Genomic DNA, 27,191 nt, shown 5'->3' on the forward strand with positions numbered 1-27,191 from the left:
ATGAGCGTTACGCGCTTCACACCCAATCACTTTGATTTATTTTGCAGCATAGATAAGAAAAAAAAATGGAACATCTAAGTGCAGTATGGTGTCATGACAGATCTTGAAAAGCACTTTCACTTTTAAATGTGATAAATCTACAGTTCCAGATTCCTACAGGCCTATCCCTGGCCTCAAAAATTCACCCTTAAACAAAACTTACCATCTTATCATCAGTAATTATTGACATTAAAACAGCAATCATACAAACACACCCAATATTAGACCAGAAAGCACAGGCTATGAAATGTGCATGGTGTACATTTGTCAGTTTTTTTTTTTTGGTAGCTTCTTACTTCCAGGTTCTCAGTTTGTACTATATTTAACCCTTTCAAAGTGACATCTCAATTTCCCACCAATACCATCTTGTATCTCTCAGAAATTATAGAGAATATAGTATAAATACATTTTATTGTACAGGTTAAATTTAAATAGTTGCACTCTTACTTCTGGGTGCAGAGGTCACATTCATATGATCAAACACATTTTGTCACTCAAATGCAGTAATTCATTCAGGTCACTCAAATGTAATCACCTATGGTACAGACTAAAAATAACAAGCTTTGACAGTCTCTTTAGTGTTGTGTGATTGTCTTGATCAGGTCTTGTCAGACTCGGAGCACACATCCCAAGTCTGTGAGCACTGAAGCTGACTGATCTGCCTCCTGAGTTGAATGATCTCCTCTTCCTGCTCTTCAACCCTCTTCTGCAAACCACGGATAACCTGAAGGAATAAAGAAACTATTATTAAAATCTGCTCATTGATATTATTAGGATGTTATTGGGATCTTCAGTGTTGATGCAGTAATGTACAGGCATATTGTTTTAGCGCCCACAAAGAGGGTTTAAAAAGGTTTATTCTATACTACAGACACTGTACCACTACCAGTTTCATCATGCTCACTTTTCTGTTTTGAACTTACAAGTTAGTAAACTTGTGTTGTAGGCACAGGATGCTGCTGCATACATTTGATACACCAATTAATCCATAGTTCATGCATTTAAATAACCCAAAAATGGAACAGATGATTGCCACACAAATTTAAAATTCCCCTCTTAACTTTAAATGATATTGGTTCCACAATATTTACCTTCCTTGAATTTGTGGCACTTTTATATGTGCTTCAAAATAAGCTGAAAGTATATCTTTTGGGAAATTTTGGTTCTCTTTGCTATTGAACGGGAGAAATATATTTGAAATATGGAATTCCAATATCGGAAACAGAAAAAACAAATTGTAAAAGCAAAACAATTTCTCTTTACTAACTAGTTACCAAGAAATATTTCTCAGTCTGTTATTCACACCTTTAAACTATTAAACTATTAATCACTTTGGCTTACAGCACTTCTCACTGTAGATAATAGTGATTCTAATTTTCTCATAATAATTGCTGTTAATTTTACAGTTAAGTCCCCTACTGGCAGAATTACACTATGTAAAACACGTAAAAAAAAAAAAAAACAACATCAAAGTTGGTGAATATTTTTAAAGCCCCAGTATGTCCATTCGTCTCTTCATACCATGTCTTTACTGCTGAAGAGGTCACTCTGTAGCAGCTGGGTGGCTGTGGGTCGGACACTGGGGTCTTTGCTTGTAAGCTTCATGACATGCTTGGCCAGGATGGGCCATCTGAGGCAGAAGGAGTCTGGGATCTTCCCCTCTCGCAGGTCCCCAAGGGTCCGCACTCGCTCCATCTCCGTCCCAAAGGGCTGGAAAAGCTCCAAAGCGATCACTCCTATGCTGTACATGTCTGACTGAGAGAGGGACACCGAGACATACAAAGATTAGACTCAGTTCAATATGGTTATGAAGATGTCTCAGATGAAATACAATCATGATGAGATTTCTGATTGCATCAGGCAGCATGACTGAAAATAACTGAGTTCAACACAGTTCAGTTGCCTATTAATCACTATTCATGTGTTTACCTTTGAATCATAGTGAGAGGCCTCCAACTGCTCAGGAGCAGCGTACACAAACGTCCCAACGCCTGTAGTATGTGAGGAGCCTGAAAAATGCACCAGATGTGTGACTCAAATGCACATAGCACCATCTACTGGTGATTTAAGAAATGTTTTTGTGCCAGGAGTAAAAAGACTTCAAGGTATTACCACCGTTCTCTGACATAGCGGCGTCATGATCATCTGCTATTATATCTCTGCACGCCAAGCCAAAGTCTCCAATCCTAACATGGCAGTCATGTCCTTGGAGGAAAATGTTCCTAGGCTGTGAAAAGAAAAAAAAAATACTAATTATAAATTCTATCTGTATAATACTGCAAATATCCAAGCTGGATTCAGGTATAAATGGGAAAAATAAAGTTTCAGGACTTAGGGTGTTTTAGATTGCTAACTCATCCTAGATGTATTTCAATTTATTTCATCCATAAAAGCTAATAAATAAACAAAAATAAATAAAAAATAATTGAAAATGTGGAGATAAATTGAGATTGAGATTCATGGTGAGTTTAATCTTGTGTCACAATATAAACTGTATGAAGCTGTTGTGGAGGGAGAGCATTTCCTGAATATTCAAGATGCTGTGATTATATTTCATCATCTATTTAAAATTTGGAAAATACTGTACTATATTTTCTGCACTTCCAAAGACAGGATACTAAATATATCTTTTTTTAATGTAAAGGTTTATGTTTTCAAAACTGAAACAGTCTGAATGTTCACCCACTTCAGCCTACAAATCACTCAAAAGTATGTTATCAGCACCCGTAACTGGCCCCAAACACAGCCAGAGGTTATCAGCTGTGACAGTAAGGCCACGCATTAAAATTTGACACGACTCTCAAAACTCAGTGATAAAATCAGTCTGACTCAGGAAACGGCAAACACATGAAGCAGAAGCAGCTATGAACATCTCTACAGCTCCTTCCCTTAAAGTGCTCTGTGTGACTGAAAATAAGTAACTGACACACTTAATTATGCTTTCATTTCCAAAAACCTGATTGACAAGCATTCCAAACCTTCCTGTTTGCCTTCTCAAAGTTAAACACAGGAGGTAGGGGAGCAGCAGTGTGTAATCATGTTGGAGGAGAGTGAGGACAGTGAGGATAACACTGCTAACATTAACACGTTTCAGGACAATGAATTCTACATTGCGATCATGGATGAAGATTTGGCACACATCGACAGCAAGTCAAAAATGTATGGGAGCAACTTTCTCATAAAGATACAAGACGGTGCACGCATTAAAGTCAACCACAAGGTAAATGCAATGTAATCTTGTTTTGGGAAAACGACAAATTATTCATGATAGCTGAAACATTGTAAAATTAATATTTCATGTCTTGAGAAACAATGTCACATGAACTAAAAATACATACTGTATTTAATTTTACATACTGTGCTATTACAAAATCATACAGTGGTCCATGCATATCGACAGTGATAACCATGAGCGGCTCAATGATTATTCATTTGTTCATTTGTAAAGTGTTTTTTTCTTTAATTCATTTAGTTTAAAGCAACAAAGCTTTTGTTAAAAAGAAAGAAAAAGCTAACTTCTGCAGTGTTATACAATAGCACATATTTTGAGTGTTTTGCCACCCTTCTAGTCCGTCCTGTCTTGTCTTGCCCTAGGGTCTGGCTGTCCACCCCCTTCATCTGGCTGCCTCTTACAGAAGAGTAAGGAGCATGAAAAGCCTACTTACAGCAGGGGCGGATCCTGACATGAGGTTAGGAAAAACACAAACACGCAGACAAGAATGTAGATACACACACAAATAATACCACCACCTACACTAGACACCGCCTACAGACTAAGTCTGACTCTGATGAAGTCATTTAAATGGGATTAGTAAATTTCTCACAATAAAACTGCATTTAAAAGAATATCATTTCAGTTTCTTAATTATAACTGCTGTAAAGGTAATTCATTCAGAAAGACTCCAAGCGCAATGGCACACTGGTAACTTTCAGACTGAAACTGGTTCTATCTGAAGTGACTATGGTACACTGACCATACAAAGGTTTACCATCTTTACACTTGACAGGGACCGGCAAGGTCGCACCACCCTGCACCTGATAATAACCAGCTGGCCACACGTCCAGAGCACCAAAGCACATTCTAAGTTAAGGACCAGTGCGAGCAGCTTGCAGCAGCGTGCGGAGGCCTGCCTCCACGTCCTCTGTGACCATGGAGCTAATGTCAACGCTGAGGTAACCAAATAATTTTGTACATAAAATCAAGGCCAAGTCCTCAAAAGACAATTTTCACTCTATTCAAAACCCGTTTTATGCGAAATTCAATAGAAAGAGCAGTAACAATGCCAAGGTTAGGAGTTCAGCTCTCACGGGCGCCATCCATGCTAGACATGAACGTCTTCATGTCTCTCCCTGCTCTAAACTGTGCTCATCTTAGAAGAAAAGATGCTTTCAACCGCTTGCCTTTTGCTGCTATTTCTCATGTCTTTTTCAAGCACTTCTGTCACAGGAATGTAGCAGGGCACCTTTTCCCCCGCCTTAGCACTCCTTGCTAATGGTTGCATGAAATGACAGTGTTGTAGTAATTTAAATTTATTCTACTGTTGCACTAGTAAAAAAATAATTCAGGGTAAAAGCATCAGCTAAATGTCTAACTGTAAATGTAAAATGTCTGGTACCAAATGGATTAGAAGTAAATGATGAAAAACATTTTTAGAGATACTTAAGAATTCTCAAGAAAGCTATTATATAGTACTATTACTACACTTGCAATATTCTGCCTAGGATTCGTGTTTGTTGTGGTTCTCTCAAGGTGGACGGGGAGGACCATCAGACAGCTCTCCACCTGTGTGTACGCTATGCAATTCCACCCGCCATCCAAATGCTGGCCAACTATGGTGCTGAGATAAATGTTATGGACAGAAAGGGGATGACGCCTCTGCACATGGCCTCTGGGATGCTCGACACGGATACCACAGCCTGCCTGATCAGGCATGGAGCAAATGTCAACATGGTTAGTCTTGCACTCTCTATTTACTTAATTTCTGTTGTTAAGCCTTCTTGTAAATGTTATAGGTAGGTAAAAGTAGACCGAGACAAAAGTCTAGACAAAGGACAGCAAAGAGAAGACATTCATCTTTCCATGTTGTTTTTTCAACCCCACCCTCCTACATCAAGAAAAACAAGACTGAATGAATATGTAAATAAGCCAATTTAAAGAAAAAAATAATGTATTAATAAATATAAATCTTCCTACACACGGTTTCACAGGAGCTCCCAAGAAACAAATTTGTTTCTCAGTCATCAGTCGGCTGAAGTCTGCAATAGTGTTGCTTGTACAACAAAGACAGGTGCTTCATATTTGGCAAAGCATCATAAAAAGAACTGCCTGCATGGCCCCCAAAATTTGTTAAACTGTTGGGGCTTTCCTTTTGGTTTTAATTTTAATCTTTTCAAATCTGAGAGAGCAGAGTAAAGATCTGGCCCAGAAGCTGTGGGCAGGACCGTTTTCTACTTTTCAGTTTAGTAAAGAAAACCCTCTGGCTAGTGTAGTGTAATGTGCTGCGGTGTCATCAACTGTGTCAGCAATAAACTGTATAGGCCAGTGTCCTTCAGCTTCCTCCTGTCCCAGAGTCCATAAATAGTTTTCACGGGAATGTACATCTGTGTCATTATTTTTGAGCAAGACAAATTTTATTTTATTAGAAAGATGTTCAATCTCTCCCTATGCCACGGTGATAACATCTGAGGCTTCAGGAACTATGTCATGGAATTCCCTCATGTGTCTGCTGTGCCATTCAGCACCCTGAGACAAAAACTGAACAAGATGCAATTTGGTGGTGCTCTAAGGCCAACCCCATCTCTATGAATGGAGCAAGTGAAATTTCCTGTGAAATTTCCCTGTAGGGATTAATAGAAGAACACACTCATTAATTCTTCTTAGCTCCACATTCTTCATATCTCCTACCCATACATAAACACTTAAATTTGTTATACTGTTAATCTATTCATAGTAACATCAAACTTTTGTTACAGTATGTTTGAAACTGTGTCAACATTACATGAAGTTAGTTTATACTTTTTTACTGTTCTTAAGGTGGTGAAGCATTCTGGGAACACTCCTCTGCACCTGGCTGCTTTAGCAGCAACAACGAGGAACCGTAAAACATTGGAAAACGACTTTAGCTGCCTTTCTGAGCTCCTGGAGCATGGGGCCAACCCTGACGCAGTGAACAACGCAGGTATGACACCTTTACACGAGGCATGCAGCTCAGGCAACGAGGCACTGGTGGACCTATTGCTGTCTTATGGAGCCGACATCAACAAGCGGACCAAAGCAGGAGAGAACTGCTTGTTCCTGATCCTGGACCACAAGTCCAACATGAGGCACAGATCTCTGCTGGACAAAGTCCTCAGCCTGACCTCCCCACTCATAGTCTACAACCGAAAAGGCCTCCTGCCAGCCACCTTGATGCTACCACAGTTCATCAAGCTGGGGCTTGAGCTGCTCAACCTGGCTCGCCAGCCCAGGAAACTTAAAGATATTTGCAAGATTCAAATTTATCTAAAATACAGCAGGGGCAAGACAGAGGAGTTGAGACAAATCCTTCCTAAGAAGCTGTACGACTTTGTCTTCAACAACTGGGAGAATACGAACAGCGTCTTCTCTGTGAAATGTGGTTTACCTCCTCTGCCTTGGCATTAGGCGTGGGAAATTGTGGAAAATTCCTACACATGTATGCTAAAGTGGTGGGGGGGGTCGTTTGAAAAAGCAAGGTTTGTTTACATCGTCTCTCGTTATTACTCTATGTTGAATTTATTTATATATTATTTAAATTTTTCTTTCCTTTCTTGATCAATTTCAACTGACTATTACCCTCTTTCAATTTGTATGTGGGTGGGACAGGGAAGGGATTTGGAGTCATGTTTGAGTGAGTTTTATGTATTTATTTTGTATGTCTTGAGAATCATTTTGCAACAACACTTCTGGCTTTACTGTACATAGAGAGTGCTCAACATGCTGTGAAACCTATAGCAATACCTCAAATCAGATCTACCTCACCTGGATGAAAACTTGTCAAATAAATTGTACCTCACTTGCAAAGCACGTTACCTTCAAATCTCTGTGCATGATTCCCCTTGAGTGAATGTACTCCACCCCTTCCAGTGTTTTTCTCAGCAGACTGAGAGTGTGCTCCATGTTTACACACCTGTACGGACCTGAAAACATACATGTACAATGCATTTAATATCAAGAATGTATGTTGTATCTGAGAGCACACTGAAGAAAGTGAAATCGGCACGAGTGAAATGAACAGTATTTTTTAAATTTTGCAAATGAGAAGAAACTCAGTGGTTAGCAACCTAGAGTCATGCACCTTTTGTAAAATGTTGTGTGAAATTGACAAACCTAATACTGTAAAACATCTTTGTATCATCAAACTTAATAAAACATTTTGGTATTTGGTCATTGTGTCTGTTAATATGGGTATGTATATGTGTGTTTAATGAGCTGTAACAGAATAATTACATCTAGAGGCATGTTCGTCTTTGGGCAGAGCGTTCCTCTCAGAGATCCAGTCCTTCAGTGAGAGCTCACACAGCTGCATCTGGATGTAGAGCATCAGGTGGAAGTGCACCTACAGACACAGAACAACAATGACTAACAGATGTCTGTGGAGGTTCTCAGTCACCCAAGTCACGAAGATCCACATAGCATTGAATCGAGGTCAACTGGATTTGTTTGTCGATTCTGGAAGATGTTTCACATCTCAACCAAGAAGCTTCTCCAGTTTTTCAGTTCAGAACTGAAGAAACTTCTTGTAAATACACAACAGAAACCTCCTTTTTGAATGGGCAGATAAGTGTGCATATCACCTTGACACTTGTTTTTGAATTTGTATTATGTATGATTATTTTGAAGAACATTGCTTTTTGAGTATTTGGAAAAAGGTCACTATACTTGCTTTTTACTTCTGCTATATTTTTTTGTTTTCAATTGATAATGGTATGTTCTGACGAGAGTAAAGAGTGAGTGAACAGTTAATATCATGTGAGCTGATGGGGGCAATTTTGGACACTTTGCACAAGGCACTAATGAGCTTTTCTTTCTTTATTATTATTTTTTTTTTACTTTTTTCCTGAGTAATTATCGAAACTCATTATTGTAACTTGAGTAAAATTCAACAGGAATAAAAGTACTTCTATTTGAATAAAATGTTCACTAATGCACCAGACCAAAAGTGGCTTTTAATTAAAAAAAAAAAAGTCTGAGTCTGATATTATGAATATAACAGTCGTTCATTTGATTACATGTTGATGACACATTTTTTGTTTGAATATAATCCTGGGTTCCAGTGGAGTTTTAGTGTCACATGATGGTGCTGTGTGAAAGGCCTTTCCACCCAAACAAGCGGTAAAAACTGACCCACCTCTTTCGATGGCTTTGGTATGCGTTTGTCAGCCCACTTCTGATTTTCAGCAGTGCAGACGTTGTTGTTCAGCTCCATGTTTCTTTTGCTGGAGTCATCCTCCAGCAGTGCCGAGCTGTCCCAGTTCACAGCGGGACATTTAGAGCTCTTGGTGGGACCGGGCTGACCCAGGAACACACAGGGGACGTAGTTCTCTGGGATGCGGCGCATCGTCTTGGGACAGACCACCTGTCCCTTCCCTTGGTTCGGGACTAAGGCTTGGAGAGCATCGGTTTCTTGTGGTAGTACTTTGGCACTTGAAGCAGCATCTGGCTGTCCATGATTGGTGCTTTGAAAGACGATTGAGGAGCCGGTGCTGCTGCAGTCAGGGCTTTCATCAGTGCTATGAAAACAGGACCAAGGCATCCAAAAATTTATAAAGACATCTGGCGATTAGCAGTATATTGAATGTAAGAGCCTGATGTTACCTGTTTTGCTGTGTCGTTGATTCCAGCGCTGGCAGGTGAGACTGGGGGTCTGCAAAGAAGGTTAAAAATGAAAGCTTGTGTGATGATGTGAGCAAAAGTATTACACACTGGCCGTATAAAACAATAACTTGAATCATTTCAGTGCAAGAAGCTGTCTAAAGGAAGCAGGACAGAACTCACGTGCTGCAGGTTGGACATGCTCCATCCAAGCAGTGTGATAGCCCACGACGTTTACATGCTGCAGGCTGGACAACACTTTGACCTCCCGGAGGACCTGGAACGCAGCCGAAGACAGAAACTGATGTAGGTATATGTGTTATCTCCATAAGCATGCCTAAAACTGGTCTATCGGCATGATGTCCTGATACCCCACCTTCACACAATCGTCCCTTGAGACATTTTTGATGAGAATTTTCTTCACAGCATAATTCTGGCCATCCAGCTTGTTTATGACCTACAAAACAAAAAGCAGTAAAAGATTATGCAGTGGTGAAACCGGTTCAAACAACTGTCAGCCCAGGTAAAAGAACCCGTTTAACATTAGAGAAATGTGAGTTAATTACCTTAAACACTTTTCCATAGGATCCTTTTCCAAGTCTAGAGATTTCCTCGAACTCACTTAGGTATCGTGACGTCTGTGCTTGAAATAGCCCCTCTTTAGGTCTGTGGGAAGGTGAAAGTTGACTTACACAAAATATAAATAATCCTCACAGGCAACTCAACATTATAGATCATTCCACTTGAAAGAATAAGTGCTACTACCTTACAGCAAGGCCCTGTGCATCTGTGTTAAGAAGTGGTTGGCTCTGTAAAATAATATGATGTAGATAAGCAAAGTTACCACCACAATAAGAAATACTGACAATAGATAACACTCTAGGGAAGATGGGTAAAGATTATTTTGAGCAACATAGGACATGGTTTAGGGCATGGTACAACTAGTCCATGTATTAGGTATATATTATGATATACAGGCCACAATTATATGTACCTCCGTAGTAGCCTATCCGTTGCATGAGGATAAATAATTTTATTTGGATCCTTTTGACATTGATGTTTTAATGACAAGGACTTCTGAGCAGCATAAAAGTTTTCTGTTGGGAGGAAAATGTCTCCTGATGTGCATATTCTTGAATTTTGCCACTTAGCACCTAGGACACCAAGGACACTTGGTTGTGCATGCCAAATGCTACCTTGTTTTATTAGGTGTGATGTACACCACTATTCTTTTTTTCATCTCAATAAAACATTTTTGTGAGCCCATTGGTAAGCTTTTTTTTTGACCGGTGTGAAGAAATTAAAGGCTTTATCCTCTAGTTTAAGTTGTGTTGCCAATTTTTTATTTTATCATTACAATTTTTATCATTGATTATTTTTGTATTTGCTTGAGAATTATTATACAAAGGTCAAACCATAATTTGATCAAATTAATAAAAACAATTGATGTCCTTTTTCTTCCAACTGTATATCAGACCAATATCACTTGGATGTACACACGTATTGATGTGTTCAGTTACCTGTGGAAACAGAGAGGCATTGGCAGCATGTAGCAGCTCAGTAAAAGCCCGGTTGTGCTGGAGTCTGACAGTGCTGAACTCATCACTGATGGCCAACGGGGAGAGAAGGTTCATGGCAGCTAAACGTTGGCCAATGGCTATTAGAGAGGAAGACAGGATGAATGAACAAAAAAAGGAAATTTGTCACTAAATTAAACGAGGATCTCACTGTGTGCCTAACAGCCTGAATGCATGTATTGATAAAGGGCGAATGTGTCCATACAGAGTGATATGCAGCATTTAGAGAATACTGTAAAAGAGGTGGACAAAATAAAATAAACACCATCCACCACCACAGAATGTACTGAGACAAAAAATTCCTACAGTTCTTGGTTTATAAAGAAATTCTTAAAATACTTGTTTTTAATGGAGATCAAGAACAACCGCATCTGTGTATTCCATTAGAAAAAGTTAACAGATACCTTTAAACAGCATGCGAGACCGTGTTGGGTTAGTCTCATAGACGAAGCACAAGTGCTCCAACAGAGAGCCCAGGAGAAGATGGTTGGGGATCGCTGAGGCAAACTCTTGAACGGATGGGTAATGCTTCCCAGCCATCAGCAGCTCACGGTGATTATCCGTGTCAGAAGCTGAATATACGAAAAATCAGAAAAGAGAAAGAGGAAGCAGTGGTGCTGAATGTTAGCCTAACCCTAACCCTGCTGAAGTCAAGATGAACATTAAATTTGAATCTTCTTCTATTTTTTTTACTTGAAGCTTCATCCTGCTTTCTTCTTGCCAAATTTTTACAATGAAACTTGCTATTACATATATAAAACACACTTTACATTAAAAAGGATTATAACACATAAACAGGTCAGGTTGCACTGGGTTATGTTAAACTCACAAATACTCCACTATACACCACATATTCAAAAGTTTTTTTTTTTTCTTTATAGAAATACCATCACTGTCTTACCTTCAGCAATAACTCTTGCTATCATTTCAACAATGTCTTTTTCCTCCAGATCCATTTTTTTCTTGTATAAAAAACTTGCAGTGCAATAGAAAGAACCCAGAGCTGTCCTATTCACCTTCAAAGCAGAACATTTCCAACATGTTTATGCAAATGTGGGTGTGCTCAGTCTTAATGCTTATCTGTCTGGGCCAGCACAACTTGGGCCCCTCCACCTACTCCATATGAAATAATCACACAGTATGAGCGAGCAGAAGTCGGGGTCCAGAATGTGCCAGAAAGGAAAGGAGCAGACATCTTGTCTGGCAGAGCTCCCTGACACTTCTTTATTCTTATTTCATCATACTACAGGAAGTCTTGACTCATCATTCATCAGAGCCCGACTGATCGGTGATGCTATGCCTCATTAGGATTTAACTAAATCTACAGTATCTGTACCAAATAAATATGTTTTCTTACATCTGAAAAATTCAATTTGTAGGCCAGGACATCTCTAACTGTACCCTGGGGCCATAATAACATATTTATCTTCCGCATTAGATACTGTCATGATATTTGGTAGCCTATGTGTTGTGATTTTGAAGTAAAATGGCTATGCCAGATTTTCCCTCATCAAAATTACTTCAGTCATCTACTTTCATATGATACCAATATCTTCACTTAAATTCTGTAATACAAAAAAAAAAAAAAACATTAAAAGAATTGCAGTACTCAAGTGATTTGATTCCTCTCTCTCTCTCTCTCTCTCTCTCTCTCTCTCTCTCTCTCACACACACACACACACACACACACACACACACACACACACACACACACACACACACACACACTCACTACCTGCCTAACCCTAACCCTAACCCTTACCTTAACCTAACCCTAAAGTTATCTTAGCTTTAAATCAAGTCTTCACCCTAAAATTAATGGTGCTCCCTTATGGGGACTTGCTTTTTGTCCCCATAAGGGAGGCGAGTCCCCACAACGTGACTGTGTAAACAGATTTATGTCCCCACAACATTAGCAATACCAGGTACACACACACACACACACACACACACACACACACACACACACACACACACACACACACACACACACACACGATATCCATTAAAGATGTGGCTGATATTTGATCAGTAAATTAATGTGTGCCGAGTCACCTGCCCCCTATTTCCTAGCTACGTCCCAGCACACAACACACCAAACAGACGTTTTCTTTACCCCGGTGTTAGTAAATGTTGACCACTCATGTTGGGTCGCCCCACCCACTAAAGTTGACTTGCTACGATGGTTCATAGCTAACACGAGCAGGAGAGCTACTTACTGTCAAACTGGGCGCCCTCGTCGTCCTCCTCGCTGGCCAGGCTGAACAGGCTCCTGTCATGTCTCCTGCGGGGGACCAGGACCCTGCTGCTGCCGCTGCTGCTGCTGGAACATTCCTCCGGCCGGACGCCGCTGGCTTTACAGCTGGACATGTCTGTGTGTGTGGACGACGAGCAACACAATATCCCTTAAGTCTGCCCTGTTAACGACGGCAGTTATCCCATATCTGCGGTTAGGTGGCGTCCTGTGTCTGAAGCTTCGCATTAAAGTTACTGTATGTGGACATTACGTTGATAAAACAGAAAAAGGGTGAAAAGTTTCCTCAGGAGTCCAGTCGAGGTCCGTACAGTCACTCAACCGGCGGCCATGATGCGCCTCACGTGGGGGGAGCGTCTGACAGCAGTAGCGTGAATGTGAAACCAAACTTTTTTTTTTTTTAAACCCTAACGTCACACCCAGGTGATGTTCTACAGAAATAAAAAATATAATAGTGAACCACAGGGCAAAATATAACACAACTAAAACCGACTTCTTCGTTAGTGTACGACCTGTAGTAGTTACCAGTGACCCCTAACCACATGGTCCCGATGGGAAGGTGATGAAACCTTACAAATAGCAGCGCAACCCAGAGGAAACTGTAAATAGACAGGTTTTCATTACAGAAAGTTTGCTTTTAAGTTTCGTTTGTAGTCTGAAAACTCTCAACACATGCATTCCCACATCACGCTCAGCTTGGGGAACACACATCTAAATATTTTAAATTGATATTATAATGAATTTTCTGGAGGCTGAAGTACGCCACGGGTATGCTTTCACCCAGTAAAACCAACCGTAACTGTGAATGTATATTTCCGTAAATGCGTTTAATCGTGTCATCAGTTATTTTATTTTATTTTATTTTATTTTTTACCTTTTCGTTCATTGGCGGTCGGTGAGTGTTGCTCTTCGTATAGTTGTATATGCTAGCATCTATTTTGTGAATATGTGTGTTTTTTTGCACACTAGATAATTGGTAAACATTTTATGTAAAATATGAGATAAAATTACTGCGCAGATTAGTGCACCGTTGACGCTCGCGAGCACTATGCATGTGGCGCGGCGCGCGGAACATCTTTACTGCGGTGTTTACAATGTGCAGTTTGCCTGGTGATTCCGTTAGCTTTTGGGGCATTATTGAGAAAAGTAGTGCATATTAGCTTACTCCAATGAAAACTAGCAGGCTGAATGACTTTGCTTTCTCAAGAGAAGTCACAATTAAAATCTAAGAGCAGGACGCACATGTTTTACACAACTGAAAACACTGGACCAGTTACCCGAAGCCGCTGCACTCCGGATAAAAGATGACTGATGCATGGTAAGTTACCACACTAACTTTGAATAATTTGACTACAGCTTTCCGTTGTGGCGAATAACTACACGTTCAAACCCCTTACTCAAACTAGGTTTATCAGCCACTCTTTAAATCAGCCTGGAGCCTACGTTAGCTACGTCGAGTAGCTTTTATTTCAATAAAATGTTACGCTTCATTTTTCAGTCTTCATCCGTGGCCGCCTGGCACTCCGTTACCTTACGAGGCTGGCAGCAAACAGCCATAAAGTTGGATGTTTATTAAAATAATGCCGTGCTTGTTAGATTATCTATATCTATATCCGCATGTGTCAGTCGACTTTACTGGTTTGATAAAGCTCTTAAGTCATGTTTACGAGATATTTATGTTTACAAACAAGGTAAGTCTGTGAAATTGTTAGATTTTTTTTACATGGAGTTTGCTCTCCACAGCAGATGGAACAGAATACATCTTTGTTATTTGCTAGCTAGCTGTGCATGTTCACATCTGTCACTGTAACATTTATTCAGCTCTAGCAGAAGTCACTACATGCTGCTGTCAGTGACACCCAGTGTTTTTGTTTCTTCTCCACAGCTCGGAGCCAGCTGGAGCCATCAAGGCCATTGACCGACACTCTGTGCATCAGATCTGCTCAGGACAAGTGGTGCTGAGTCTGGCAACTGCTGTCAAAGAGCTGGTGGAGAACAGCATCGATGCAGGGGCCACCAATGTTGGTACGAATAAATAGGCCTCCACAGGGTTCTCACTGACTGTGCCATCTTGAATGTATATGATTTATGTGCATAATGAGATTTACCGAGAACAACTTGCAGATTGCATTCCTTAATTAAAGGAACTTGCCTGTACTGTACTGAGATATACATATACTGAGATTTCTTTCATTGTGTTTTTATGAACAATATCACATCCCTCCACGTTCCAGATGTCAAGCTGAAGGATTGTGGGGCTGATCTAGTGGAAGTGTCTGACAATGGCAAAGGGGTCGAAGAAGCCAACTTTGAAGGACTGAGTAATTGTCATCCTTTTTCCTCTGTAAACACTGTCTTTGTGCATTGTAAATACATTCCAAGATTCACCCGTGCTGATCAGTGGAAACATGTTTTTCTCTGTCCTAAAGCACTGAAACATCACACATCAAAGTTAAGGGATTTCTCCGATCTAATCCATGTGGAAACATTTGGATTCAGAGGTGAAGCCCTTAGCTCTTTATGTGCTCTGAGGTAAGACAGGTCTGCCCTAATGCATTTTTCAAATTACAGTTCTACACCGAGTTCAATTTCTGTCACACCGTTTGCTAAAATCCCCAACTCCCCCACTGTTTTCCTTCGACTCAGTGACCTGAGTGTGGTGACATGCCATGAGTCAGCCCAAGTGGGGACCAAACTTGTGTTTGACCACAACGGCCACTTGGTGCAGCGATCGCCTCATCCCCGGCAGCAGGGCACCACAGTCAGCTTGCAGCAGCTCTTCTACACCCTGCCTGTCCGACACAAGGAGTTCCAGCGCAACATTAAAAAGGTTGGTTATAAATATACTATTTTGGGCATTGCAGCAGGAATTGGGTTGGATTTGCTGTAACAGATTACAAAATTATCAGACATTTCCAGTCAGGAGACATAAATTTCTTTATACCTTACCAGACAGGAATTTAACATTAATCTGTCCATTTCTCACATGAATCTTTATATCATTATTTATTGCTTGAGGCTATAATACAGCAGCAAATGAAAATGCCCATTTCATTCATCCTTAACACCCAGTATGCCATTGTTTTGTACTTTCAGGAGTACACCAAAATGATACATGTGCTCCAGTCCTACTGTATCATTTCTACTGGAGTACGTATTACTTGCTCCAACCAGACCGGGCAAGGAAAACGCAGCCCAGTGCTCAACACAAGCGGCAGCCAGAGTATGAGGGACAACATAGGCGCCATATTTGGACCCAAACAGGTTGGAATATCAGTTTGACTATTTTCTTCTTGAAGACTTCTTGCTGATTTGAAAGCAGCAGATGCTGTTCCTATGACTTGCAGGTTGTACAGTCAAATTCAGTTGTATGGGTGATTTCCTAAAGTTTTTTGTTTGTTTTGTTTTATTTTGCAGCTACAAACCCTGCTACCTTTTCAGCAACTGTCCCCCTCAGAAAATATTATGGAGGACTACGGACTCAAGGGTGCCGAACTACCCCAAAACCTCTTTACGTGAGTGACACCACTGCATGGAAATCCTGCGTATACCTCTTCTGCTAGTATAGCAGTTTATTTTCATGGGTTATGTGTTGCAGTGTCACTGGATTTGTGTCACAAGCAGACCACGGTGTTGGAAGAAGCGCCACAGATAGGCAGTTCTTTTTCATCAACAACCGACCATGCGACCCCCTTAAGGTAATTAGTGCTTAGTGGGTTTGAATGGCAAAGGAGGGATGGGTGTGAGGGGGTTGCATTTGGAACCTAACCTCTGTTCTTGTCTTGTAGGTGACCAAACTTGTAAATGAAGTATATCACATGTACAACAGACATCAGTATCCATTTGTCGCATTGAACATAGCTGTTGCCTCAGGTAAGAAAATAGGCATGTATCAAAACTGAGGTTAATTGAAAAACTAACCTTTGGCTCTTTGTATTGAATTTGATTCTTGGCATTGCTATTTCAGAGTGTGTGGATGTGAACGTGACTCCAGACAAACGCCAGATTTTTCTCCAGGAGGAAAAACTCCTGCTGGCTCTCCTGAAGACTTCTCTCATCTCCATGTATGAGGCTGGGGTGAATAAGATCAGCATCAACTACACTCCCAGCATCAGTAAGAACACATTACTATGTTTAGTTTGCATGTCAGTGGTTTAGATTGTTAATGTGTTACAAGACAGAAATATAAATTACATAATAATATCAGTAAGAGGTAGTCTTTTTTAGACATAAGTTAACACACTCAAGAGATCTCACTGAAGAGAATTCTATAGATTTCACTCCAAGTCTTTGTCTCTCTGTAGTTGCCCACAAATCTGCAGAGCCAAAGCCTGAAGCTGAACCATGTCAGGTGGCCCCATCTACTGAGCGCATCCTAGAGGCTGGAGACGACACTATACCAGTAATTCGAAGCCCCAAGTCGTCACTAAACCTGGGTGGGCTAAAAGCTGCTTTCTCAAACTATCACACCACTGGAACTGGGACCAAGTCGGGTGCTTCAATATCAGCTAACAGTGGACCAACACAGAAAACGCTACAGTCTTTCTTCAAGGGCTCAGAAAAGACTCCCACCCACAGACCAAGTTCACAATCTCCTTTGAAACCTACAAGAGATATAGCTAAGTGCTCTCCAATGGGACGGTCAATATTAGATGGGTTCAGATATGGAAGGACACCGGGCAGTGATATAGACTCTGGGAAAGATAGCACATTATCTGATTGTGATTCCACTACAGCAACACCTGATAGTTTGTGTTGTGGGTCAGAGTTTAACTCTCCTGAACAGGTGATTGAACCACCCAGTATTAAAAGTGAGACATTTGAAGAGTCTTCAGATAAGATTCATGTTGTTGCTGAACACCCAGAGCCACAGACTGAACCGTTTACTTCCACTGAGGACTGCTCCTTGAGTCCAGACGCCAAGAGACCAAGGAAAGAGAAGTCTGATTTCCCCACTGAGCACAAATCAACCTCTCCTCCAACCTTTTCTGAGGGATCCTCCATCTCAAAGGTGGATGCTCCAGTTTGCATACAGAAGAGGACAGTCCCTCTAAAGTTCTCATTGCAGGAGCTGGCAGGGAGGGTGAGGAGGTTGCAGGACCAGCAGAAACAGAAGGCCGAAGATGGGCTGCAGTACAGACGCTTCAGGGCCAAGATCAACCCTGGAGAAAACCAGAGTGCAGAGGATGAGCTGAAGAAGGAGATCAGGTGGGACTCCACTTCGCTCCTCCACTTACCAATGTTGCAGTATAATTTCCAGAACCTTAAAATATATATATATTTTTTTTCATCCCCACAGTAAAGACATGTTCAAAGAGATGGAGATCATCGGCCAGTTTAACCTGGGTTTCATTATCACCAAACTGAACTCTGACATCTTCATGATTGACCAGCATGCCACCGATGAGAAATACAACTTTGAGATGCTGCAGCAGCACACTGTGCTCCAAGGACAGAAACTCATAGTGTGAGAATACAAACCCTCTACATCTGTACTCTAGATTTTTTACTGTACCATGTTGAGTATGCTTGTAGAGAGTTGCTAATTGTTTGTCATATTGTGTTTCCAGCCCTCAGAAACTCCACCTCACTGCGGTTAATGAGAATGTGCTCATGGAAAACATTGAGATTTTCAGAAAGAATGGTTTTGAATTCCTTATTGATGAAGATGGTATGAACAATTTAAACTAAACTTTGAGTTGACTGTTTTATCAGATTTCTTCCTGTTGATTAAGAATACTGAAACATTTTTCTTATTGTGATTGTAGCCCAGGTGATGGAGCGGGTGAAGCTGGTATCTTTACCCACCAGTAAGAACTGGACATTCGGCCAAGCAGACATCGAGGAGCTCATCTTCATGTTGAGTGACAGCCCGGGGGTCATGTGCCGACCATCTCGCGTCAGACAAATGTTTGCGTCGAGGGCTTGTCGGAAATCTGTGAGTTCATACTGATAAACTAGTAAACTAATGCTATAAACTTTTTATTGGACACATTGTCAGATAACCTGTCATCATTAGGAGTTCATGTTCTGTGTATGTAGTTGGTACGTGAAATGGCAAAGGTAGCTGATGAATGTTGGGATTTACTAACCACTGCTGCTTGTGAACAAAAACCAAAACAAAAACTGCCATCTTGATTGCTAGTGCTTAATTATATCTATCTACAGTTATGGCAGTAGCATAAATTATTGGCATTTCTTTCAACATGTTGTGCTTTTATTGACTTTGTATTCCACTCTAACACAGCCAAATGAGAAGTTGTTCAGTAATGCAAAATGATTTTTACTCTCTGATATACTGTGTGGATTTTGTGCTTGGGTCTATCCTCAGGTGATGATTGGCACCGCTCTGAGCACCACTGAGATGAAGAAGCTTGTGGTTCACATGGGTGAGATCGAACATCCGTGGAACTGTCCTCATGGAAGACCCACCATGAGACACCTGGCCAACCTGGACATTATCTCACAGGACTGAGGAGCCAAAGGAACCGTCTGAAAGCGTCCCACTCATAGAGATCGATATGCAATGCTTACACTACACTTGGATGAGAATAATTTGACTGTGCTGAGATTTTTCCCATTGAACCTCACCTTTGCTGGTGGTTTCATTTACATAAGTCTTATTTTGACTGCTTGTTGCTGAAATTGTTTTGTTGTTCTTTGAACCTGCAGTGTTATTGTCACTGTGTATGATACTCAGATTATGGTATTAAAGTTTTATATTTTTACACTGTGGGAGTACAGTCTTGTTTGTCTTTTCTGTTAAGTGATTGTATCAAAAGGTAAGCTCATCAAAAGTTGTAATGCTTGTCATACACCCACGTGCACTACAAGGTGCTTAGCATTGAGAAATCAGTGACAAATAATAAAACAATACTAACAGCAATTAAACAATACAGACTAATATACAGAGAAGATTATCTGTGCATCTATGATTTTTTTTTTTTTTTTTTTTAAATTGGGCAGTGTAGGATAGATTGAAGTGGACTAGGTACATTGGGACACCTAGGAAGACTAGACCAGTAGGCGTAGAAATCTTACATTTTTGAGCTAGTGCGGACGCCGTAGTGGCAGCGCTCCCCCTGGCAGTTTACTGCCGTTGCCTTGGAGACGCTGCTAACTTTACTGTCGGGTCAAGAAAAGCAGAGCAAAATGACTAATGGCGATAAAAAGAAGAAAGGCAGAAAGATAAACGAGGAAACAGAAAGTGAAGTGTTATCCAGTGACGCTGGCAGCGCAGTGCTGAAGTCTCCTGATGTCGACCAGGTGTCGGAATCCTTTACAAACCTGACAAACTCATTCTCCTCACACACTGATCCTGATCAGCAACCAGAAACTGATGACTTTTACCAGATCCCTTCCCTTTCCAGTGTCATTATTCAGAGGTGAATCAGCGTCTATACATTGACTTTAAGTACTGACATCCACTAATTATTCCAACGAGCTCGATCAGTGCCTTTATGTCTCTTTATTGAGCGCTGTGTTGTAAGAATAGGAATAAATGTTAATGTCACCTTGACAGATATGAAGGGGAAAGATGTAAAGGACAATTTCATGGAGAGGGTGTTGCTTATTTTCAAGGAGGCCATGTGTACAAGGTATAGCAAACCACCATCTATCTTCATATGACAGCATCAGTACACATATATGAACTTCAGTGCCTTCATATTGCTATGTTTGTGTGAAGGGCATGTTTTCAGAGGGGCTCATGCATGGCTATGGCGTCTACACATGGGCAGATGGAGTCAAGTATGAGGTACATTATCACTTTCACAATCATAACAATAATTCAGAATTTTTTTTGTATTGCATCAGTGAATGTGTAAGTGAACTGTGTGAGTGTCTGATCTGACAGGGAGAGTTTGAGTCCAACATGCTGATGGGCCGTGGCAGGTATACCTGGCGGGATGGCAGCTCCTATGAGGGTGAGGTGTACAACGCTATATGTCATGGCACTGGAACCCACATATGTGCCAACACTGTGGTGTACACAGGGCAGTGGCATCAGGGCAGAAGGCATGGAAAGGTAAGAGATATGTACATGTACATCAAATGTCATTTTTTCAAATATTGCGCATTAAAAAAAACTTCTGTTTACTAGGGTACAATGTACTATGATAAGGATAAGAGTTCCTGGTATAAAGGAGACTGGGTGAACAACAACAAAGAGGGATGGGGATTGAGGTGGTATGTATGTGCTGACAAAAAAATTGCTTTGTGTTAAATGTGTATTTATATGAACACTCAACATAATGTAATGTGCAGTGCATGTTTCATAGCTGCCAATGTGAAGCTTGAACTCAAGGTTGATGCCCGTTGCCTCACAGTTACCCCTCTGGTGACATTTATGAGGGTGAGTGGAGGAACAATGTGAGGCACGGACAGGGCACGATGAGGTGGCTGAAGCTGGCGCAGCAGTATAGTGGCACATGGCAGAATGGTGTCCAGGTATGAAAACATGTACCATCAATGAAATTGTTTGCCCAGAAATGAAAATTCAGTCCTACGTTATCCTTGATAGCTCCATTGCAGACTTCTTCCATACATATTAATGGAACCGTTCCCACAAATACGCAGAAAGACATTTTCCTACATACCTGTCGTGCAGTTTGCAGTGCAGTGTTGATTGCATTATAAACCAGCTCCCCTCTGTTTTCTCTCAGTATGGGCAAGGTGTGCATATGTGGCTCCTGAGGCGAGTGCATGGCTCTCAGTATCCCCAGAGGAACGAATACAGGGGGAACTTTGTTCAGGGTCAGAGGCATGGAAAGGGAACCTTCTACTACGCTGGAGGGGCACGTTACGATGGAGAATGGAAGAACAATAAAAAACATGGAAAGGTTAAGACCCATTGTTAAGGATTTAGTATCACCCCTCACTGCCAATGTACACATCTCCCCAAATTCAGCAACACCTACATATTAAACAATTAATGAGAAGCAATTCTAAAAGTGAGCCGATTGTATTTGTCATAGGGAAAGTTCACTCATAGGAATGGGCATGTCTTTGAAGGAGAGTTTGCAGATGATCAGATGGTGACCCCTGCACTGAGTGGAATTAGACCTCGCGCACCTCATGGTAAACAGATTGCTCCATTCATAGTGCTCAGTTCAGCATCACTGATTGTGTAGTGAAGTGCAAGTCTTATCAAGACAAAGAGTAACTCTCCAACACACGCAAGTCATGGTAATGAGTATAATGTTCATGTACGTTGTTGTAGGTGCATTTTCCCAGAGACCGTCAGACCCAACTAATGATTTATTTACACTGGTACCAGACATGGCTCTGAACATAGAGTCTCTCCTGGAGAAAATCCCCCAGACGCAAGGGAACATGGAGCGCCAACAGGTCAGGTCCCACTTTTCCGTTAAACGTCACTGTGTCGTTTCCAATGTCTTTTTGTCATTGCTGTTGTGACCTGATGCTTTGTAACAGGTGGAGTTTGTGATCATGAGGCACAATGCCGCGCTGAGGTCCATCTACAGCTTCTACAGCCGACTTGGCAAGGCCCAGTCCCCAGATAACACCTTCCTGCTGACCCGCCTGCAGCTCTGGCGCTTGCTCAAAGACTGCAACGTCCACCATCGCGGCGTCACTCTGGCTCAAGCTGACCATTTTATTAGGGGTGAGAGAAAGTTATACTCACAGTCACTTCTTCATACTTGACTCTCATGAAGAATGCACTGTGATTGACAAGCTCATAACTATAGCATCCGGGACATGAGCAAGTCTCTGGGGAAACTTACAGATGTTTTTGGATGTTGCCCTCTAACTGATCTAACTTTGATTTAATATTCCGTGTGCCTCAGAGGACGTGCCTCCAGAAGAGATCCACTCTCCCTTCACTGCCATACTGCTCCGCACACTCCTCAGCTGTCTGGTGATGGTGGCCTACCATGCTTACCATACGGACATGGCGTAAGGAAACAGTCTGAACATATTACCTGACTACACATTCAGTATTTTTGACTAGAATAACACATGTTTGTGTTATTGCCTCTTGCTACAGGTCAACAAAGAACATTCTGGCGTCATGCTTTTCCAAGCTGATGGAGGACAATATCCTTCCTAATGCAAAGAATGTAAAAGGTGATCACAGTGTTCATATCAGTGTTAATGCCTTTTTCCCTGATGCTCTTGTGAATCAATTTGTAGGTTCCTCTGTTGTCAAATTTTGTTGAATAATTCATCTGAATCTACTGTAGCAAGACAGATCAAACACCCGCGTTTGGCACCACATGCACCCAAAAATAGCTGTACAGATAACTATAGCTTTCTTGATGCAGGCTTCCTGTTCATTCACCCACTCCGTGTGGTGGTTGCTCAAAACTATCTTGAGAGGTGTTGGGAAATCTACCAGGCTTACTGCGTGGTCAAACCGCCCCCCTTAGCTGACCAGACCATGACCTACCGACGCCTGGTGTGGATGTTCAAGGTACAACACATAGGTATTTCTAGTGAGACATAAAAAATGAATATAAATATCTAAAACCTCTTATTCTGTTTCACATTTTCCTAGTTGCTCATGTCTACAGCACAGCATGAAGCCAGTTTCCTCATTACCTAACAGAAGACATGTTGACATGAGACAATGTTTTCTCAGTGATTAGATCCAAGATGGCAGCACAACAGATTTACAGTGAACTGCCCAACTTTGGACCACCACAAAAATGAATTGTGATCAAGCTGAAAACAAAGCTGCTTTTCAATTTCTTACTTCCTGAAAAGCTTACATTAGGTTTTAACTTGACGGTAACACACTGCAGCATCCTGACAGTGTCTAAACTTGGCTTCATTGACCACCTCCCAGCTCCTTGGTTTTCCCTCACCAAGGAACAGCATCATATGAAAAATGACCTTTTATTGCAAGAATTAAGGACCAATTTCACCTACGTGCACAAAACAATGGAGAGCCATGTGTAACTCTCACTCTATTTGAGTAATTCTGTTGACTTATTCATAGTAATTTCTGCCAGGATTTCGGCCTATTGGACACTAAGCTGACCCCAGTGAAGTTACTGGAGATCATTACTGCAGAGAACATCAACCCCAGCAACCCATCATACTGCAACCTGGATTTGGAGGTCAGTTGTGTGCCTTTATCACACCGGCTTGGGCTGATTCATTGAATTTGACCAAATTTTCATGGCCAGTGAATGAAAAGCACCAACTAGGCTGCAACATCACAGCCTGTTTCACTCTCAAATCCCCTCACTCCTTGAAGCCCATAGCTTAGATCAGTTTTATCATCTTTTTTTCCCCCTATAGATTACATTCCTGGAGTTCTTCGAGGTGCTCCTGGGTTGTGCAGAGGTGAAGTGCCAGCAGGTGGTGGAATCCTCTCAGGAGGACCGGCGGCAGTCCAGTCCTGAGCCAGAGGCCCGGAGGGATTCACCAGTGCACGAGACCAGCAGCAGCAGCACCCTGCAGACAACCAGCTGCACCTCCCAGTCGGTCAGATTCTTCCTCCTGCCTCCCACATCCTCTGGGTCACAGATGTTCTGTCCCGTTGCATGTAGCTGGTTTCCCAAACATTCCCAATCTTTATTTCGTGTTAGTCATTCTTCACAGCTTATTCTAGAAAGAACTGGATGATGTGATCACTTGATCTTGGTTAAGATTGTAAAAAAGCATAAAACTGTATACTATGTATACTCTGCAAATTCTAAGTATTATGTTGTTTTTTTGATATATTTTTTTAGGCTGTAGGGCCTCTGAACTCCCCCATCTCTCCTGAAGTCGCCAGTCCCAAGTCGGATGAGGTTGGTTAAATTTTTTTTAAAAAAAGCAGGGAATCTCAAACAGCTTGAAGATCAGTCAAAACCACTTACTTTTAAGCAAAAATGCCTGAGGTGTTGTAATCCATTTTATCTCCACCTGAGAGATCTAACATTTGTACCCATACTCTTTATATCCTTGCATCAACTCAAAATCTCATTTATACATTAGTATTGGTGCATCTTTACCTTAAACACTGATGAAATGTAGTGTGACTTGACTAAATTGTACAATTACATTTTTATCACTGTATCCACATTGACTTCAACAGATCAGTAAACTCCAAGAACACCTGCAGTTTTCCGACTCTAAAGAAACGGAGGCTCAAAAGAATGTCAACACTGCAGTCAAATCTCAGACAGCAGGTGCCTCTTGAAAATTCATTCTAATTTTACAGTTCTTAAGAGGAACAAGCTTGTTTTTTTCTTTGTAAAAGCATTTCTCATTCTCTGTAGTGGACAGTGATTCTGCTACTCTGTTGTCAGACATTGAGAGAGGGGAGGTTTCCCGACGGAGAGAGTCCTTTGCAGGTGAGACCATGGTGAGCCAAGAGCCAGGACTAGAAGCTAAACTGACCAGCAATCATTCCCACCTACAGAGAACAGGTATGCATCCTCAGATTAGGCCAAGACATTTGTGACGTTGCCTCAAAGCAAGTGTGCAAGAAGAAATTCATGAGCAATTTCATTAATTTCTTAAATGATTTGCTTTGTTAACAGTCCAGCAACTGTTCAGCTGAGAGCAGGATGGCAAAAAATGACTTTGACTAAAGCATCTTCTCACATATCTTTTAAATTTGCAACATCCAGTCTCCATCACTGTTGCCGCTGTCCTCCATGTTTTGTTTTGTCCACCACTGTTGACCATCACAGAATAATGATGCTCTGACAGTGATGCAAGCATGCTCAGTGGGAAAACAGAACAAAAACACATTTTCTCATTTCTCAATAATAATGTTTGTGGATGACACAGTCTTATTTGCCCATGGTAAAAATCACAATGAAGTTACAGCCAAATTATCTGAGGCTATGGATAGAGTGGCGGAGTGGCTTGACCGAGCGTGCCTTACGCTGAACATGGACAAGACAGTGGCTGTTTTTTAACAAACAAAACAAAAAAGGAGAGTATCCAAATATATTTGTGAAAGGTCAATTGATAAAAAATACTGATGAATTTAAGCACCTAGGAGTTACTCTGGACTCAAATCTGAAATTTAAAAGACATTAAAAAGATGACTCATGTCTTGAAGGTTAACATCCTGAATTTCCGTCATATTAGGAGCTTTTTAACAACTGAAGCTGCCAAAATGTACCTGAATTCTGTGATCCTTTCTTACATGAGATACTGCATGCCATGCTGGGCACAGGCCAACCAAACCACTTTGGTCCCGATTAAATCTTTGTATGGACAAGCCTTGAAAACACTGGACAGGAAGCCACTGTAACATTCTCTCTAAATACAAACAATCTAATCATCTACTCACACATTCGCCTGGTCCATAAAATAATCCATAATGCACTTTTCATTATAATGCTAATAGGTTTACAAGCACTCTACATTGGCACTTTAAGTATGCAATAATAATTTCTACTACCTAACTGGCACTTTTACATCGCACTTTACATTAGGAATGTTTAGGTTGTTTATTTATGTAGTATGGCCTGGTGTGGTTTGTGACATAGGCCATATATAATATATAATATGGCATGTAGAACACACACATGCCTACTTGTAGTGTTTATATTGTATGTATTGTTATCTGATATGTGCAGATCTGTTTGTTTTAATGCTTGTTTTATTGTGTTGATTGTTTTAATGTTTTTGTAAGGACTGCAGATGGAAATTAGTTTCCCTGCTAAATCTGGTGCTCTTATCTTTTTATTCTTCTGAATAATTTATTGAAGTGCACAGTCCTTTATAAATTGAATAAAATAAAATAAATAAAAAATTAAGGAGCGGCCACATCAGCAGCAATCAGATACAGATCAGCGATAAGACCAAATATGAATACGGCCCAAATCAGACTGAAAATTTCTTTTTTTGTCAGTGATCAGACCAGTGTCAAATTTGAGGAAAACAATCAGATCTAGGCCACTTCCTAAACATAGCCAATGTCCATCTAATAATCCTTCTTATTTCACCACAGAGGAAAGTGAAGTCGAAGGGGCACGAGTCAGAGGGACGGACGCCAAAGACAGTGAACTGGACCTCTGGATCCAGAGCATTCATCAATTTTTCAGCCATGTTTTCTTCCCAGCTCATGACCATAACAAGTTAGTGATCAGTGAGGTGGAGGAGGAGAAGCTCCGCCAGGTGGCACAGAGACGCATCGCTCTAGCCAAAGCTCAAGAGCGAGCCAGGTAGCCCACTTCTACCCTCCTGATGACCAATAACTTGGATGACTTCCTTTACAGATTTAGCTAAAGGTCATTTGCATTTTGGATTGTGTGTGACACGAGCTGTGTTCAGTGTTTTGCATGATGTTCCAGGCTGAGAGAACAGTTAGTGGCTGAAGAAGAGAGGCGCCAGAAGGAGAAAGAGGAGGTTACAGAGAAATCTGATGAGCCGGATGATGAAGTCAGCTCTTCAACCCCAGTGCATCCTACACCAGTGGCCTCAAACACTTCCATCTCAGGCGCTCCTGCAGCTAAATCGTCCACAGACACAGCATCCAAAAAGATGAAACAAATGTCCAGAGCCCTGAACTAGT

General features: G+C 41.1%; 4 protein-coding genes across 5 annotated transcripts; 3 read left to right on the forward strand and 1 right to left on the reverse strand.

Moving 5' to 3' along the window:
* Positions 1-431: 431 nt before the first annotated feature.
* On the reverse strand, positions 432-13,442 carry eif2ak1 (eukaryotic translation initiation factor 2-alpha kinase 1). Of its 2 annotated transcripts, none has more exons than XM_030077570.1 (15): positions 12,669-13,442; positions 10,854-11,021; positions 10,393-10,529; positions 9,638-9,681; positions 9,439-9,538; positions 9,249-9,329; positions 9,056-9,149; positions 8,876-8,924; positions 8,409-8,790; positions 7,508-7,616; positions 7,091-7,197; positions 2,155-2,266; positions 1,969-2,048; positions 1,561-1,794; positions 432-763 (listed from the first exon to the last, which is right to left on the reverse strand). In XM_030077570.1, the coding sequence occupies exons 1-15, from the start codon at positions 12,817-12,819 to the stop codon at positions 638-640; spliced, it is 1,974 nt and encodes a 657-aa protein (XP_029933430.1). In that variant the 5' UTR covers positions 12,820-13,442; the 3' UTR covers positions 432-637. The 2 variants fall into 2 exon arrangements, with proteins under 2 accessions (XP_029933430.1, XP_029933429.1); XM_030077569.1 differs by having other exon boundaries at positions 2,152-2,266; positions 12,669-13,439.
* On the forward strand, positions 2,886-6,725 carry LOC115377667 (ankyrin repeat domain-containing protein 61-like). The gene is made up of 5 exons (XM_030077579.1): positions 2,886-3,259; positions 3,634-3,728; positions 4,047-4,212; positions 4,790-4,990; positions 6,074-6,725. Exons 1-5 carry the CDS (start codon positions 3,077-3,079, stop codon positions 6,680-6,682), a joined length of 1,254 nt encoding a protein of 417 aa, XP_029933439.1. The 5' UTR covers positions 2,886-3,076; the 3' UTR covers positions 6,683-6,725.
* A 258-nt stretch (positions 13,443-13,700) lies between the features above and the next one.
* Positions 13,701-19,438, forward strand: pms2 (PMS1 homolog 2, mismatch repair system component). The gene is made up of 15 exons (XM_030077568.1): positions 13,701-14,021; positions 14,589-14,728; positions 14,938-15,024; positions 15,133-15,235; positions 15,350-15,533; positions 15,800-15,967; positions 16,121-16,218; positions 16,302-16,401; positions 16,492-16,576; positions 16,671-16,817; positions 17,008-17,911; positions 18,003-18,170; positions 18,274-18,374; positions 18,472-18,641; positions 19,035-19,438. Exons 1-15 carry the CDS (start codon positions 14,008-14,010, stop codon positions 19,176-19,178), a joined length of 2,613 nt encoding a protein of 870 aa, XP_029933428.1. The 5' UTR covers positions 13,701-14,007; the 3' UTR covers positions 19,179-19,438.
* Positions 19,439-19,855: 417 nt separating this feature from the next.
* On the forward strand, positions 19,856-27,190 carry rsph10b (radial spoke head 10 homolog B). Its single transcript, XM_030078407.1, has 20 exons — positions 19,856-20,088; positions 20,226-20,301; positions 20,391-20,459; positions 20,559-20,729; positions 20,805-20,890; positions 21,031-21,151; positions 21,367-21,543; positions 21,679-21,781; positions 21,924-22,051; positions 22,139-22,328; positions 22,504-22,621; positions 22,713-22,792; positions 22,990-23,138; positions 23,680-23,787; positions 23,972-24,157; positions 24,406-24,465; positions 24,753-24,846; positions 24,937-25,086; positions 26,628-26,841; positions 26,971-27,190. Exons 1-20 carry the CDS (start codon positions 19,856-19,858, stop codon positions 27,188-27,190), a joined length of 2,733 nt encoding a protein of 910 aa, XP_029934267.1.
* Position 27,191: the final 1 nt, after the last annotated feature.

This window comes from Myripristis murdjan, chromosome 19 (genome assembly GCF_902150065.1).
Source record: "Myripristis murdjan chromosome 19, fMyrMur1.1, whole genome shotgun sequence".
In the NCBI taxonomy this organism is placed as follows: Eukaryota; Metazoa; Chordata; class Actinopteri; order Holocentriformes; family Holocentridae; genus Myripristis; species Myripristis murdjan.

Excerpts from the sequence above, each read along its gene's own strand:
- LOC115377667 (XM_030077579.1), top strand. The coding sequence starts at position 3,077 with ATGTTGGAGGAGAGTGAGGACAGTGAGGATAACACTGCTAACATTAAC. Across the intron at positions 3,729-4,046 it reads GGGGCGGATCCTGACATGAG|GGACCGGCAAGGTCGCACCA; the intron begins GTTAGGAAAAAC and ends TACACTTGACAG. Across the intron at positions 4,213-4,789 it reads GAGCTAATGTCAACGCTGAG|GTGGACGGGGAGGACCATCA; the intron begins GTAACCAAATAA and ends GGTTCTCTCAAG.
- eif2ak1 (XM_030077569.1), bottom strand. The coding sequence starts at position 12,819 with ATGTCCAGCTGTAAAGCCAGCGGCGTCCGGCCGGAGGAATGTTCCAGC. Across the intron at positions 8,791-8,875 it reads TCAACGACACAGCAAAACAG|CACTGATGAAAGCCCTGACT; the intron begins GTAACATCAGGC and ends CTGTTTTCATAG. Across the intron at positions 764-1,560 it reads TCTTCAGCAGTAAAGACATG|GTTATCCGTGGTTTGCAGAA; the intron begins GTATGAAGAGAC and ends TTATTCCTTCAG.
- pms2 (XM_030077568.1), top strand. Across the intron at positions 14,729-14,937 it reads TGCAGGGGCCACCAATGTTG|ATGTCAAGCTGAAGGATTGT; the intron begins GTACGAATAAAT and ends TCCACGTTCCAG. Across the intron at positions 16,219-16,301 it reads CTACCCCAAAACCTCTTTAC|TGTCACTGGATTTGTGTCAC; the intron begins GTGAGTGACACC and ends TATGTGTTGCAG.
- rsph10b (XM_030078407.1), top strand. The coding sequence starts at position 19,856 with ATGACTAATGGCGATAAAAAGAAGAAAGGCAGAAAGATAAACGAGGAA. Across the intron at positions 20,302-20,390 it reads AAGGAGGCCATGTGTACAAG|GGCATGTTTTCAGAGGGGCT; the intron begins GTATAGCAAACC and ends GTTTGTGTGAAG. Across the intron at positions 22,329-22,503 it reads AGCTGACCATTTTATTAGGG|GTGCCTCAGAGGACGTGCCT; the intron begins GTGAGAGAAAGT and ends TTAATATTCCGT.